Source organism: Citrus sinensis, chromosome 7 (assembly GCF_022201045.2).
Source record: "Citrus sinensis cultivar Valencia sweet orange chromosome 7, DVS_A1.0, whole genome shotgun sequence".
In the NCBI taxonomy this organism is placed as follows: Eukaryota; Viridiplantae; Streptophyta; class Magnoliopsida; order Sapindales; family Rutaceae; genus Citrus; species Citrus sinensis.
In genome coordinates, this window is record NC_068562.1 from 10372913 (window position 1) to 10388542 (window position 15630).

General features: G+C 33.0%; 2 protein-coding genes across 5 annotated transcripts; both read right to left on the reverse strand.

Annotated features, from left to right (window-relative positions):
• Positions 1-48: 48 nt before the first annotated feature.
• Positions 49-3527, reverse strand: LOC102628820 (wall-associated receptor kinase-like 10). The gene is made up of 3 exons (XM_052431228.1): positions 2595-3527; positions 2333-2503; positions 49-1498 (listed from the first exon to the last, which is right to left on the reverse strand). The coding sequence occupies exons 1-3, from the start codon at positions 3436-3438 to the stop codon at positions 288-290; spliced, it is 2226 nt and encodes a 741-aa protein (XP_052287188.1). The 5' UTR covers positions 3439-3527; the 3' UTR covers positions 49-287.
• A 6786-nt stretch (positions 3528-10313) lies between these two features.
• Positions 10314-13479, reverse strand: LOC102629982 (wall-associated receptor kinase-like 10). 4 transcript variants are annotated; one of them, XR_008050583.1, is made up of 5 exons: positions 12567-13476; positions 12298-12453; positions 10994-12179; positions 10713-10905; positions 10314-10547 (listed from the first exon to the last, which is right to left on the reverse strand). XR_008050583.1 is itself a non-coding variant. In XM_052431226.1 (5 exons), the coding sequence occupies exons 1-5, from the start codon at positions 13426-13428 to the stop codon at positions 10866-10868; spliced, it is 2001 nt and encodes a 666-aa protein (XP_052287186.1). In that variant the 5' UTR covers positions 13429-13479; the 3' UTR covers positions 10617-10865. The 4 variants fall into 4 exon arrangements, 2 of the variants coding, with proteins under 2 accessions (XP_052287186.1, XP_052287185.1); XM_052431226.1 differs by lacking the exon at positions 10314-10547 and having other exon boundaries at positions 10617-10905; positions 10994-11780; positions 12024-12179; positions 12567-13479; XR_008050584.1 differs by lacking the exons at positions 10314-10547; positions 10713-10905 and adding an exon at positions 10617-10699 and having other exon boundaries at positions 10933-12179; positions 12567-13475.
• Positions 13480-15630: the final 2151 nt, after the last annotated feature.

Consider the following 15630-nt stretch of genomic DNA (forward strand, 5'->3'; position numbering starts at 1 on the left):
TCCGGAAGTCTCGCAATTTTATTTATTAAATACATAATTCAAAAAACATATGGAAACTATACTTCAGTTTATTTCATAACCATTGGGAATGACCAACATACATCCACTAATTTAATACATGAAGATTGAAAACTTATAAACACACTAAGAGACCTCCTACATTGAGTTTGACTGTATATATGAACGTAAAATCACAGTCACAAACACAAAATCTGAAAGTTCTCACAACAAGTTTTAAAATTTCAAACATAAAACTTAAAATATCAAGTGCATAGTATCGAATCCCTTCACCAATTGCTTTTAATTAAAGGATTAGCATCCATTGAAATAGTAACATCATCCAAAAAGGACCCGTTGATGGATCCATCAGTTTCAGAATTTGCAACTATATATATGTCACCGAGAGCACAATCAATCTCTTCAAGGTCTTCTTCTATTACATTTGAAGCTCCATTCCATGCTTTAATTCCTGCTAATTCACTTGCCACTTCTCTCATTGTAGGCCTCTTTTTCCCATTAAGGTTCAAGCATCTCTTTGCAACTTTAGCAAATATTATTATCTCATCCCCGCCACCCTCTTTCATGACCCGAGCATCAAGGATTTCAAATAATCTTTCCTCTTTCATTGCACATAGAAAATATGCTGCTAAACTTTTATCTTCTTCCAATGTGGTAAAACGAATCGGTTTTTCTCCAGTCAAGAGCTCAACAAGAACTACTCCAAAGCTATAAACATCACTTTTATCAGTAAATTGACTCGATCGAAAATACTCAGGATCTAGGTACCCAAAGGTGCCATGTACTTGAGTAGTCATATGTGTTTGATCAACTGCCATAGACCTTGAAGCCCCAAAATCTGAAACTTTGGCACGATATTTATCATCCAAAAGTATGTTTGTAGACTTGATATCTCGATGATATATAGGTATAGAAGCAGCCGAATGCAAATAGGATAGAGCACCTGAAACTTCGATGGCAATTCGCAATCGCATTTCCCAAGTGATTGGAAAATCCTCATTTTGATCATGTATGTATTGAAAGAGAGTTCCGTTGGGAATAAACTCATACACTAATAGAGGAACTTCTGTCTCCAAGCAACAACCTAGCAGCTTAACAACATTTCTGTGGTTAATTTGAGATAAAATAACCATCTCATTGATAAATTCCTCCACCTTACGCTCATCAATTACTTTGGACTTTTTAACGGCTACGATTTTTCCATCTGGTAACATTCCTTTGTAGACAGTACCTTGGCCTCCTTGGCCAAGGATTCGATTCAAGTTGAAGTTATCAGTCGCCCTTTCCAATTCTTTTGAAGTGAACAATTTTGTTTTCTCAATAGTACCTTCAGTGGAAGCCAACTCTTGTTGCAGTAATAAGCCCCCATTCCTCTTGAAGAATTTTTGCTTGAGCTTGATTTCCCTTCTTCTTTTGACAAACTTGAACAGCCACCATGCTCCAATGAGTAGAAACATTCCAAGCCCACCACTGGTGCAACCTACACCACTCAAAGACAATCTTAGTATTGAAATGACAAAGCGGTAAATGATAAAAGAAGAAATGTTTCCAAATATAATCTAGGGAAAGTGGTCCTTCTTCAAATTTATTTGGCTACATTCCTTCCAGTCCAGACACTACCTCAGTTCATCCTTGATGTTCAAACAGTGATTAGGAAAAAAAAAACATTATTGAAATGTAAATCACATTTTTAACAGATAAATATTTAACTAGCAGTGTGTTTATTATGTTGTTGTATTTCACCAGCATAGATAAAATATGAACAAATTCGAGGAGAGAAAAAAGTCTTATAGAATAATTATAGAGCTACAAACACTTGTATAAATAATATAACATTATAAAAACTTATGTGACGGGATATTATTGGTTAATTAAAAATTTAAACATAAAAACATATCATGAGGTCCTATTGTATTTTTAATTTAACTAATGATAATTTAAGACTTTAGTTTGTACAATTCTTTTTTTTTTGTATAAAAATATTTGAAATTGTATCATTACTCCACTATACTAGACTTTATATCTCTTTTATACAAATAATAGAAAATTATAAGAATGTGTAATTTCTAATATAATTTTCATTTTGATACTATCATTTTCCGTCGGTTTTCTATAAGAAATTGGCAAAAGATGGAATCCATCCTCTTATGGTTTGGTTAGCAATATGTAAGAATTATTTATAAAAGCTCACATTCCTAACTCATATTAGAAAACGAATTCGGGTGCTGATTCTGTCAGGTTAATGTTCTATTTTAATTATTTTTAGTCAATTAAGTTGGGGAATTTTGAAAATAAAAGGGGTAGAAATATATACCTATAACAACATATTTGACCCGAGTTTTTTTGCTGAAAAAAGAATCCCTACTTCTCTTGGGGGAGCATCGCCGTTCTTGGAGAGGGCGATAATAAGCAGGCCGGTAATAATTATAACCATCAGGACATTTGGAGCAATTGTGTCCGCTTGTGGTATTACAGATCAAGTCACCTACACAAAGCCAAAGAAAATAGAAGATCAAATCAAAATGCGCCAAGAAATTCTTTATGCACTCATGTCCCAAAAAGGTTTAAGTCTGTACCTTCACAAAAGTAGTCTTGATAGACGCTATTTCTGCTGTAATCACAACGACAGAAATGACCTGAGCTTAATTGTATTAGACAACGATCATCCTTGTTACACACTTTAGTATGTGAATTATAATCTTCATAACAAACGCCTTTATATTTTCCCCACTCCAACACAGCAGGAATCTTTTTTTTATCCTTCAAGCCACTGGGAGTTTTCAGGTAGTTTGAGAAAATCCAATCTGGGTCAACCAGAGAAAGAGAGGTGCATCCCTGTGGAATACTTTGAGAATAAACGTACGATGTATTCGCATCGAGAACTTTGGTACTACTATTCTGAGGAATGTTACATACCATATCACAGCAATCACTATTCTCGGAAGGATTGCTTGTACAAATAGATATGCACTCACCGCCAGCATCAGTGAGAATTGAATTACTTGAAATTGAATCATTCTGCTGGTTATTGGCATAGTTGTCACAACCGATGGCCAGGAACTTATTAATCCTTTGTGAAAAGGAAAATGGGGTGCCTGTCAGGTTAATGCCTTTAGCATTATTAATGCTACTCAAGGAAGTTACAGAAATATTGACTGCGATATTCGGGCTGCCGCTGTAAGATGTATATGAGGAAATTTCCTGGCCGATTTTTTGAAGAATGGCTTTTGGAGAGCCGGAAGAGTTATCACAGACTACTTCAAAGCTCTCATCAAAGTAGCAACCTGCTCCGATTCCGAAAGGGTATTCAATCAGGACATTCCCGCATCGATCTGGACACGATAATGGCTCTGATGCTGATTCGACCGTCCAGGGTAACAAAATGATCTGCAACAAAACCAGACCGTTATGAACAGCCATATATAATCACTCAAACTTTATTAGTTCCTCTTTCTTTTATTTTGCGTATGTAAGGCGTGTTAACTCTTCTCCCATATTTTCTTCACCCTCCATTGATATATTTAGTCTTCCTCTTTTTATTTGTTTAGTTTTTTCTCCAATTATTATTTATTCCATTATATTTATTTTGTCACATTATTCAATAAAGGTCGAAAGAGACTCTGCTAATGTCACTTATTTGAGAAATAACAAAAGTCAAATGCAGTCAATTTGAACATCTGTTTTCGTGGCTGAACAAGAATTGTGCACGTTGCATGGTGGTCCATGTGTAGTTGCACACCGAAGCACCATGGGATGCACGGCGATTAATGGACCCCATAAGTGAACAAAGGCGGGCCGTGACACTCCCATCGTTTGTGAGCCATTGGGCTATTTTCATATATTCCAATTAAAAAAAAAAGGAACTTTTCAAGTAATCTGTAGAATCGTATTTTTTTCTCATCATTTTTTGGCATGACTTCTGGGTGGGGTTGGGGTAATAATATTTGACTTTCTTTATGACTCTGATTCTTTCTTTTCTTTTTTTCTTTTTTTGGCATATATTCGAATTAGATATAGGAAATTTAATATTTAATTATCATGAATATTTAAAAAAAAATCATGAATATTGAAATACTGCGAATATAATGTGGAAAATGTTGAATTTCTTCTTTCATACTTGCCAGAAAATACTGAAATGATTTTATAAACACTCAATTTTTTGTGGCACCTTTATTTGGTTGTCCATTCGAGTGCGAAATCTCAAAGATATAAGAACTTAAAAAATTTATTTAAACTATGACCAAACTTGTTCCTTTTGTCGTTTATAGCATGCTTAATTTGCTTTCAATAGTGCGCAGATGATTTTTCAACTTCCAGGAAGCAAAAAGTTGCGTAATCGGACCGCTTTGAGCGTTCTGAGCTAATAATTCTAGCACAGAAAAAGAAAGCTCTCTCGATTTTTTTGGTTTCTTTCATACCTCGAATAAGTCCGGCCATGTTGCCACAGTTGTGCCTTACAACAGCTTTGTCTTTTTGTGACTTAGTTACTGTAAAATTTCATTGAACGCCTTGTACTCTATTTTATTTATAATTCAATAAAAGTATTATGATACTTTCTGTTTACTTACACTATCAAAATTTAATTTATCACCTTCTTCTTCTTTTTTTTTTATTTACTACTTTTTGTAAGTATTAAAGTAGTTTCTATTTACCACAACACATTAATCATCACAACACAATAATATCAATAAAAAGATAAAAGTACCCTTAAATTAGTACCTGAAAAAAAAATGATTTCCTCTCTTGAGGAATCATGATAGCTCATCTTTCATCACTCATCATCAATAAACTTTTTAAGGATATGACCAATAATCTTCTTTATAATATCATCTCATATCTCATAATAATTAATACTTTCATGATAAAGAATGAACCAAAAAAAAAAATCCCTTTTGAATCCATCCCTCCCCATTATCAATTTCTTTTCACCACCGAGTTTCTTACTGATGGCAAGCTAACAGTCGAAGGACACCATCAATCTAATCTTCACGGACGCCCGTTGTCACCTTAGCCCATATCCGCCAGTATGTAATTTGCTTGTTTTTTCAAATGGACAGCCACAATTTTCCTTAATCATCAACCCGATACATATTTTGTCCTTCGAATCATACGGTTACAATAAAAATTCAAACTTTAAACTATTCTTGTGGTCGTTATAATGTCTTTTGTATGTTGTTAATAGATAGAAATTATCCACGATTGTAAAACCATTACTTAAGTTAATGGTGCGTTTGAGATTGAGGTTGGAGAGCTGTAGTTTAAAAGTTACAGTAGTAAAGTGTTTGGTAAACACTAGCTGATGCAGCTTAAAAGTTATGTTGATACGATTTTTCACATGTATAATGGAAGAATATATTATATCTTTAATAATTTTGTCAAAATTATTATTTAAAATTTATATTTATTACATATTATTAACTTTTTATTTCATAATTACAGTTTTTTTCCACAGCAACTGTAACTTAAAAGTTACAGTACTTCAATCCCAAACGCATCCTAAATCTTCCACCTCATTAAAGAATAGTTGTTGGAGAGCCGGAAGAGTCATCGCAGACTACTTCAAAATTCTCATCAAAGTAGCGCCCTGCTCCGATTCCGAAATGGTATCAATCCGAACATCCCCGCATTGATCTGGACACAATAATGGCTCAGTAACAAAATGATCTGCAACAAAACCAGACCATAATCGCTCAAACTTTATTAATTCCTCTTTCTTTTATTTTGCGAAGGTGTGGTAATTCCTCTCCCGTATTTTCTTCAACCTCCGTTCATACATTTGATTCAGCTCCAAGAAAGTATTTGAATGCAAGCAATTTAGATTATTGACTTCAACCTCATTGGCCTTTTCAGTCTTCTATTTTTTTTTTTTATCTGCTAAGTTTTTTTCTCCAATTATTATTTATTCCATTATATTTATTTCACATCAATTTATTAATTACTTGATCAAAATTGCCGAGGGTAAAAATGAATTTATTATTTTTTCAATCCAAAGGGACAAAATCCGACTGTCAACCAATGATCGTCTTCAATCTCTGCTGCCTGCAAAAAGGAGCTCATTTGTAATGTCAGTGTTTGTTTCAACAATTTTTTAGAAAGTTCAGGAAAAGATCAAAGTAGATATTCTCTAGCTAATTTCTTCATGGTCTCAAATAATGAAGAATAATAATACTGCATTATTCTTCACACGAGTGACAAGGTAGTTAGCTATTCAATTTCACTTCTTTTCAAGAGGGAAAGGTTTCAACTCCCCACATTGCATAAGTGAAAGTAAATTATTAATAGACACAACTCTCTTGGTGTCGGCATATCCCTATCCAGAACTAGAGCTTTCAATTAGTGTAAAATTACAATAATTTTATCTTTCAATACCCTTAATGCAATTTTGACTTTACATTTTTGTTTTTACCATTTTTATTTGATGTTGGAATTCAAAAGAAGAGACCGAGAGTATCATTACAACTCACTTGGAATATGATATTTGATATTGACAGAACCATTAAGTTAGAGGATTAGCTGAAGAAGTCTTTGCATATGTACATGGCCCCAATTTCATAATTAATTCGGAAGAGTAAGCTAGAGGTTCAATGCAAATTTAATTAAAAAAAATAGGAAAGGTACATAATCATATTTTTTGTTATTAAGTAGCAAAAAAATCCTTTAAAAGTCTTCCTCTTACGTTGCCATAGTATCAGTTCTCTTTCGTAAGACAATTTCACAAATTTGAAAAAACCTCGAGGAAACTTCAGCTTCTTTCATCATTAGACTAGTCAAAAACTCTTTGGTAGATATAATAAACAAATCAAAGGTTTGATCAGCTTAGTGTAATAATTAGTCTAATTAACTAAAAAATGATAATTTAATAAAACTACATATGTGTTGCTTATAGATCCTAGTTCTTCTGACTTCAAACAAATTAATTTGTGAAGAGATTCTCTGCAATGTATCTGGAAATTTCGATGCAGATGAAATTTCAAGTTCAATACTAAAGACTTCATGTTACACAATTTTCTATATATATATATATGTTTGAATTTCATTTCACAATGAAGAAATTGAATATCTAAAAGATAGTATTTTTAGAGATTTCATTAATAATATTAAAAAAATGTAGAGCATAGTAATATAGAGAGAGCTTTTTATAATAACATGTTATCTCTTTGGAAGTTTTGTTCTTTTATCATTTTCTACTTTGAAACCCAAATTATGGAAGCTTGATTTCGGCCTTGCGTTGCTCCTAGTCTTGCCATTTACCATGGACTGAAAAATCAATGTGGTTAAAAATAGATCCTCTTGGATTTGGTTTCTTGATGTTTGAGAAAATGTACTCATTGTTTAATCTATAATCTTAGGCCAAGCGGGCTTGTTATGTTTTGTTTAAATAACTAGTTCTACTGAAATAAGTTGTGAGCTCGTGAGATCATGGTCAATTTGCCATCGTCTGATCTGATTAATTTTCAAGCAAAGTTGACCAATGAGAGACTTAATGCTGACCGGTTTAAGACAGTGCAATCTCTTAAAAAAAAAAAGAATCTAACTAATAACTTATTTTTGCATTTTTTTTTTACATGACTGTACGTCATAATAATTGTAATTTAGACAAATCTGACAAAAAATAAGATTTTTGGTACGTAGGAACAAGGTGCCTCCTTTCATCACAACCGGTGACGTTATTCCGACACATGATCGAGACCCAATCGTTGAAGTAGAAGCCTGAAATGGGTCAATTACATGTGGCGTCATGAAATGTTTTCCCAAATCATCCAGTCTCTTTTACCATCTTCAAGTAATGTGCTGAGGACAAAATAGTCCAAAGGTACAATCAAATTTGAATTTAAGTAACTAGGGTAGGTCTCCAAATTTGGGGTGGCAAAAATGCCCACCTGGACCAGATCCTGCCCGGACTCGGCGCATGTGGCCCGGACCGCATGTATGGGAAAAGCAGATTTGGGTATTGATTTTCAAATCCCCGGCGGTTTCCGGCCAGGGATCTGGTCACAACACCAATAACCCTAAACTTGGACTATGCCCGATTTTTTATTAAGTAAAAAAAAAAGAGAAAATATAAAACTCGAAAAAAATAACATTTTGCCCAATTGCCCCAATCGCCCCAATTCTAAATCGTAACTAAACACAACACAAACACTGAAACAATTCGCTGCTGCCAACCTCTGAACCTCGGCAGTCGGCACCTCCTTTCGTCTCTCCGGCAGCAGCCACCACCCACCGTTGTAGTGTTGACTGCGCCTTTAGGAACCTTTTACCTCCCTTCATCAGCTCTTCTCATTTCTCACAAAGCACAGCCGTCACAGCCATCGTCTCTCCAACGTTTGGTCGTTTTCTCAATGGCAACCACCGTGCGATGGCGTCAACCATCATAGCTCGTCTCACTCCATTGTTTCGTCACCTTCTCAGCGGCAACTCCGCCATCACAACCACAAGGTATTATCTTTTTTTTTGGCTGTTTTTAAAAAAACATGATGAAATTGACATTATTATTATTAGGTGTTATATATATGTTTAATGTTTTTCTTGGATACTATGCTTGTATGATTATTTTTAATTAATGGGAGTTGAATTTAGATTTTAGGTTGCTTTAACTTAATTACATAATATTTATAATTATGTAATTTTGTATGATATAATGATAATTGTTTATTAATAGGAGCTGAATTTAGTATTTAGGTTGCTTTTAAGTTAATTTGTTACATAATATTTATAATTATGTAATATTTATAATTATTTTTTTATTAATAGGAGCTGAATTTAGATTTAGGTTGCTTTAAGTTAATTTATTGCATAATATTCATAATTATGTAATTTGTATGATAATTTTTTTTATTAATAGGAGTTAAATTTAGCATTTAGGTTGCCTTCAAGTTAATTTTGTTACATAGTATTATAACTATGTAATTTGCATGATTATTTATAATTATTTATTATTTTTTCTATAATAAACAGCAATGCGATGTCACAGACAAAAAATATAGAAATCAATTCATCAAATGCTCCAAATTTATCCCGTAATGTTGAAGATAGCAATGATAATGAGGTTGAGAAAATTTCATTGTCAACCGTTAATGATAAGAAGGGAAAGAACGTGGCGAAAAGTGCTAAAAAAATTTTAAATCCAATTTTTAATTCTCAACGAACGCATTCCACCACATAAAATTATTAGTTTTAACTAATGTTAATCCTTAAAATTCAATCATATTGTTCACCATTCTTGTCAAAGAAATCATGACTCACAAGTTCTCCGCTTTTATGATGTAGTAAAAATCATACTAATCAAATTTTCTCTCAAACTCAATAAATGTGCCATTCATTCCATGCTTATTTGTATCAAATCAATTATCACACCCAATTGATTATTGTTTGCTAAAGGCCTGGCATAAATTGCTTATTTATTGTTTTGAATCTGAAAAGAAAAAAATGACTAATTTGTTGTTCAAAATCTGAAATAATAACATATGTAATTTGCAGTACGGACAAGAATTATTGTATGATGGGTAGAGCTTTTATGGAATCATAGTTAAACCAATATTGAAAGCATATAAGAAATTCTTGACTTGGGTGTTTTCGTGCTAAGAATATACGAAGAAGAAACAAAGAGGAAGCTTTAAGGATATGTTTGGAACTTTAAGAGGGTACAAAGTAAAACTTAACTATTTTTAAATTACAATGAATGAGTGTCCCAAGTAAATGAGTGGTCAGAGTATTTTTCAGGTTGTGAATATATAGCCCCACCCATAAACTAATAAAAAATAAGCAGCTCTACTACTCATTTTCTTATTCCCTTTTGTTTTATTTTATGTTATTTTATTTTTCTCTCTGTCTATTTTCATCTGTTCTCTAGCACAGACCAAAGAATCTTGGTCAACCCATATTACATTGATGAGATGGTGCTGAAATTGAGCATTTTAATATTTTATTACGGCGGAAGTGAAAACCATTTTAATTATGACTTATTTAATATAAATGATCAAATTTGTTAATGAAAAGAGAGAGTAGGAGATTTACAAGGCTAGTAAAATGCTAAATAGAAAATCTGCGCTTGAAGGAGACTCCAGTCATCTTATCCTAAAAATCCCTTGCGAGTATCGTGTATGACTTGATACAACGTATATACCATTATGAAAATTTTTTATGTCAATGCAGTTGATCTAAAATAGACACCAGCATTAAAATTATTGGATCCATTTCATGATTTTTGGGTACGTCCAGTCCAACGATATACAAACTTCGAGGATGATACGACAATAAATTGAATAACCAAGAGCAGAGAAAAGAACTGGAAATCAAAGACTAGAATGGCTCAGCCAAAACTGCCTAATCTCACACTATAAACACGCATTAAGCAAGCTTCTATTATGGCACAACAATTCGAGAACTCCTTACAAAGAACAAATTTCCCATACAGAAAATTCTCTAATTCTAACCCAGTAATTAGAAAATCACATATGAAGTAGCCTGGACCACCAGAATTTATATAGCCTCTTGTAAATTGGGACGCGGATTTATGAAATACCCGTCTGGTTCCACAATAAATGGAAGTCATGAGGCGCAAGATTCTCAAAAGCGTAGTAAATGGAAGTAAACACTACTAAATGTCTCCCAATTTTAATTATGAAATGAAATTCAAACATATTGATTATTATTAAACATGAAATATTCTAACATAAAACTTTGAAATTTACCAACAAAGTGTTGGCTCCACTGGCAATGGAGTCCCCTTAAGTGGTTTGACTGAGTTTGCTCCCCAGTTCGAGTCGCAGGGAAGTCACCTTTGTTGGGAGAACCTGTGCCTCCCAGTTCGAGCGGGGACTTCTAGTCTGAGTTGTGGTACGGGCTTAAAGGTGCCTCCCACAATTGGGATCCTCCCCATAATACCTTGTGGTTAAGACAAAAAAAAAAAACCTTGAAATTCAACTGCATAGAAACTTTCAGTTACATTATTGAGAATCTCCTCAGTCCTCACCATTTTTTTGAAATTAGAGGATCAGCATCCACCGGAATAGTGACACTATCAGTATATGATTCGGTGAAAGATTCACCAGTTTCAGAACTTTCAGCTATGTCACTCTCAACACTTTCTTGGATAATATTTGAAGTTCCATCGCATGCTTTAATCCCTGCTAATACCACGGCTACTTCTTTCATTGTAGGCCTTTTCTTCCCATTAAGATTCAAGCATCTATTTGTGAGTTTAGCAACTGTTACAATGTCTTCGTGGGAAGCCTCCTTCAGGACATGAGCATCAAGGATTTCAAACAAACTGTCCTCTTTCATTGCACATAGAAAGTATGCTGCTAAACTTTTGTCTTCTTCGAAGTTGGTGACACGAATTGCTCTCTCTCCTGTTAAGAGCTCAGCAAGAACCACTCCAAAGCTGTAAACATCACTTTTCTCTGTAAATTGACTCGATCGAAAATACTCAGGATCTAAGTATCCAAAGGTACCTTGGACTTGAGTAGTCATATGTGTTTGATCAATTGCCATAGATCTTGATGCCCCGAAATCTGAAACTTTGGCACGATATTTACCATCCAAAAGTATGTTTGTAGACTTGATATCTCGATGATAAATGGGTATCGAAGCAGCAGAATGTAGATAGGACACAGCATCTGAAACTTCAATAGCAATCCGCAGTCGAATTTCCCATGTGATTGGAAACTCCTCATTTTGATCGTGTAAGTATTGAAAGAGTGTTCCATTGATAATGAACTCATAGACTAAAAGAGGAACTTCAGTCTCCAAGCAACATCCTAGTAGCTTAACAACATTTCTATGGTTAATTTGAGACAAAATAGCCACCTCATTAATAAATTCATCAACTTTACTCTCATCTATTACTTTGGATTTTTTAATAGCCACGATTCTTCCATCTGCTAGCATTCCTTTGTACACAGTGCCTTGGCCTCCTTGGCCAAGAATTCGATTCGTGTTATAGTGATCAGTGGCTGTTTCCAATTCCTTAGAAGTAAACAATTTTGATTTGTCAATATTACCTTCAGTGGAAGCTAACTCTTGTTGCAGCAATAAACCACCATTTCTCTTGAAGAACTTTTGCTTGAGCATGATTTCCATTTTTCGCTTGAGAAACTTGTACATCCACCATGCTCCAGTGAGTAGACACAACATCCCAAACCCACCACTGGTGCAACCTGCACCACTCAAGGACAAAGTTTTCATTCTTGTTATTGTGCTTTCAAAGTTAAGCTGAAATGTGGCTATAATCCCATATATCACGTAGTGGAAAAAAGGTAAAATGGATACAAGTACCTATAACAATATATTTGTTCCGAGATTTTTTCCCAAATGTTAATTGAGTACTTCTTGAGCATAGTGGTTCTTGGTCAGAATTATAACTAGAGAGGTAATAACCTTGAGGACATTCGGAGCAATTGTGTCCGCTTGTGGTACTACAGATCAAGTCACCTGCAAAAATTAATGGCCAAATAAAAAAGATCAAATTCAACTATGGCTTAAAATAACAGAGTTTTGCTCATTTGCAAGCCCTAAGAAAAGGTAATAATAAGTAAAACATGTACCTGCACAGTGTCGGGAAGCCACGGATCTTGTGTAATCGCAAAGACAAAAATGCCCTGTGCCTAATTGTAATAGACAGTGATTATCCTTATTACACATTTTAGTGTGTGAATTGTATTCTTCCGTACAAGTGCCTTTATATTTCCCCCACTCCAGCACTGCAGGAACTTGTTCTTGATCCTTCAGAACAACGGAATTAGTCTGATAGTTGTTAAAGAGCCACTCTTGCTCTACCACGAAGACAACGGAGCATTCCTGTGGAATACTTTGATAGTATTTGTACGATGAATTCGTATCGAAAACCTTAGTATTTGGAGGAACGGTACATAACAAATCACAGCAATCAGCGTACTGTGTAGGATCACACGTACAAACTGACTGGCACTTACCCGAATTACTTGAATCATTCTTCTGATTTAGCTTGGCATAGCTGTCACAGCCTGCGGCAGTGAATTTATTGTTCTTCTGAGAAAAAGAAAACGGGGTGCCTGTCAGGTTAACACCTTTAGCATTACCCATTGACTTGCTGCTATTCAAAGAAATTACAGGAGCCTCGACTGCTATAAGGCCTTTCTGAAACACAAAATTTAGCAACATATTGAGGTTGATGCTTTTGAGTAGAGGTTTCGGAGAACCGGAAGAGTTGTCACAGAATACTTCAAAACTCTTATCAAAGTAGCATCCTTCTCCGATTCCAAACGGGTAGTCATCAGATCCGAAATCCCCACATTGATCGCACATTAATGGCTCTGATGCGTCGATTGTACATAGCAACAAAATGATCTCCAACAAAACCAGACTATTATGACAAGCCATAATCAAATATGACTCAACCGTATTTTGTTCTGAAATTTTATTATGCATTGCTTTTCCATATATATTTTTCAACCTTGATTATTCAAACGTACTTGTTTCTTTGATTAGTATACCAAAATAATCTTCACGTCGCCACTACAACTACTATTCAAGAAAGAGACCTTGTCCCAACAGATATCATTTAATGAGAACAAGAATTGCGCACGTTGCATGGCCGCGGTCCGCAGAAACGCCAGCCGACAACACGTTTACAGTGAGCCGCACAACAAAGCACCATGGGCCGCAGTCAACGGACCCCCCATAAGCCCATAATGGCGGGCTGAGGACATTCCCATCACACGTGAAACATTTGGCTATTTCATATATTTTATTTTTAAAAAAATCTAAAAAATTCTAAAACACATTTATAGGTAATCCTTGGCATTGCATTTTTTCTTATCATTCTTTTGGATTCGACTTTCTTTATGAGCCTTTTGTTGGCTAAAACGATAATTTTTTTTCCAGTATATTCAAATTAGATGTGGGAAATTTAATGCTTAATTATCATGAATATTTGAAAAAAAATCATGAGTATTGAAATAATGTGAATATAATGGTAGCAAAATGTTGAATTTCTTCTTTTGTACATGCCAGATAATACTTAATTGTAAATAATTTCATGAACACACTTTTTTGTGGTAGCTTTATTTGGCTGGTCATCTGAGTGCAAATCCCAAAAGAAGTAGGAAGTTAAAAATTAATTTGAACTTTGATCATCCTTCTCTCTTTTTTAAAAAGGTAAAAAAATTCATATACAATTTCCTTTATTTAGTTCTAATTTGGTAATACTGTAATTTTTAAAATAATCATTGTTAGTGGTGCTGTAAAAATAATTAACTTTGAAAAAAAATCAATTGAACATTTAGTAAATTTTATTTTAAAAATGGTGTGAATTTTAAAAGTAATCATATATGTTTGATGAGTCTTATTATTAAACAACTGTAAAAATGTAAATGACTAAATTGGATATAATATTGAATAATTTTTTTACACATTTATAAATATGTGTATAAAATATTTTTGATTGTGTATATATAACAAATAATAATTAAAATAAATATTTTTATATTGTAATTTTATTTTTTATTTTATTATCTCAGTATAATTGGCAATAATAATAATATCTTTAAAATTGATGAACTTATTTCCTAATTAATAAGGATAATTTTAGAGTTTTATAATATATATGAGGATATATATATATATGAAATTATCCTAAGTATGAAGATGATTTTTAAAATCAAAATTTTAAAAGTCACTCATTCCCTACTTTTCAAAATTTAGTATTAGGTGGGTAATTTTAGTAAAAGTGATTTTTGACTTTTGACTTCTTAACATTACTTTTGAGCCTTCCTAAGGCAATCTCAAATAGGCTCTTAATATGATGTGCTAGTTTGCTTAATTTTCTTTCAGCAGTCGGCCAATTTTTTCACACTTCTAGGAAGCAAGAATTGTGGAACCGCACCGTTTTAACCGTTTTGAATCAAAACGTTTATGCTGCGCTTACTTTTTGGATTGGAGTGGAAATCCTGAGGAGTGGGAATCCTTGGATTAGGAGTGTGGAGTGGGAGTGGGAGTAGGGTGTTTACTTAGACTAAATAAAATTATAGATTGTCAATCAAAATCCTAATTATTTGTTTACTTTGTCTTGGATTGTGAGTAAATTATTTTAAATTACAATTTTATCCTTATGTACAGAATTATAATTTGTAATTAAAAAATTAATAAAAAATATATTTGGAAAATAAAATAAATATTTTATTATATTTATAAATTAATAATAATTACTAATATTCTTAATTATGTAAATCATAATTTTTTATTAATTTTAATTTAAATTATGTGAATAAAAATTATTAATAATAGCAACACAAATGAAATATTATTATTGATAATATAGTACAAAATTAATATTTTTTTAGAATAAAATATTTATTATTATTAAATAAATAAATAATTAATATTTATTAAAATTAATGTTTAATATTATTAATTTAAATATAATATTTATTTATTTTTATTTTATTAAATAAATATGATATAATTATTATTTTTAATAAATTTGATATTATTTATTTTATTAAATATGATATTATTTATTTTATTAAATATTATTTATTTATTTATTTTTATAAGGATAAAATGGAAAGAGGGGGAGAGGATTCTCACTCCCACCTCTCCCCATGGGATTGGGAATCCCACTCCCCACTC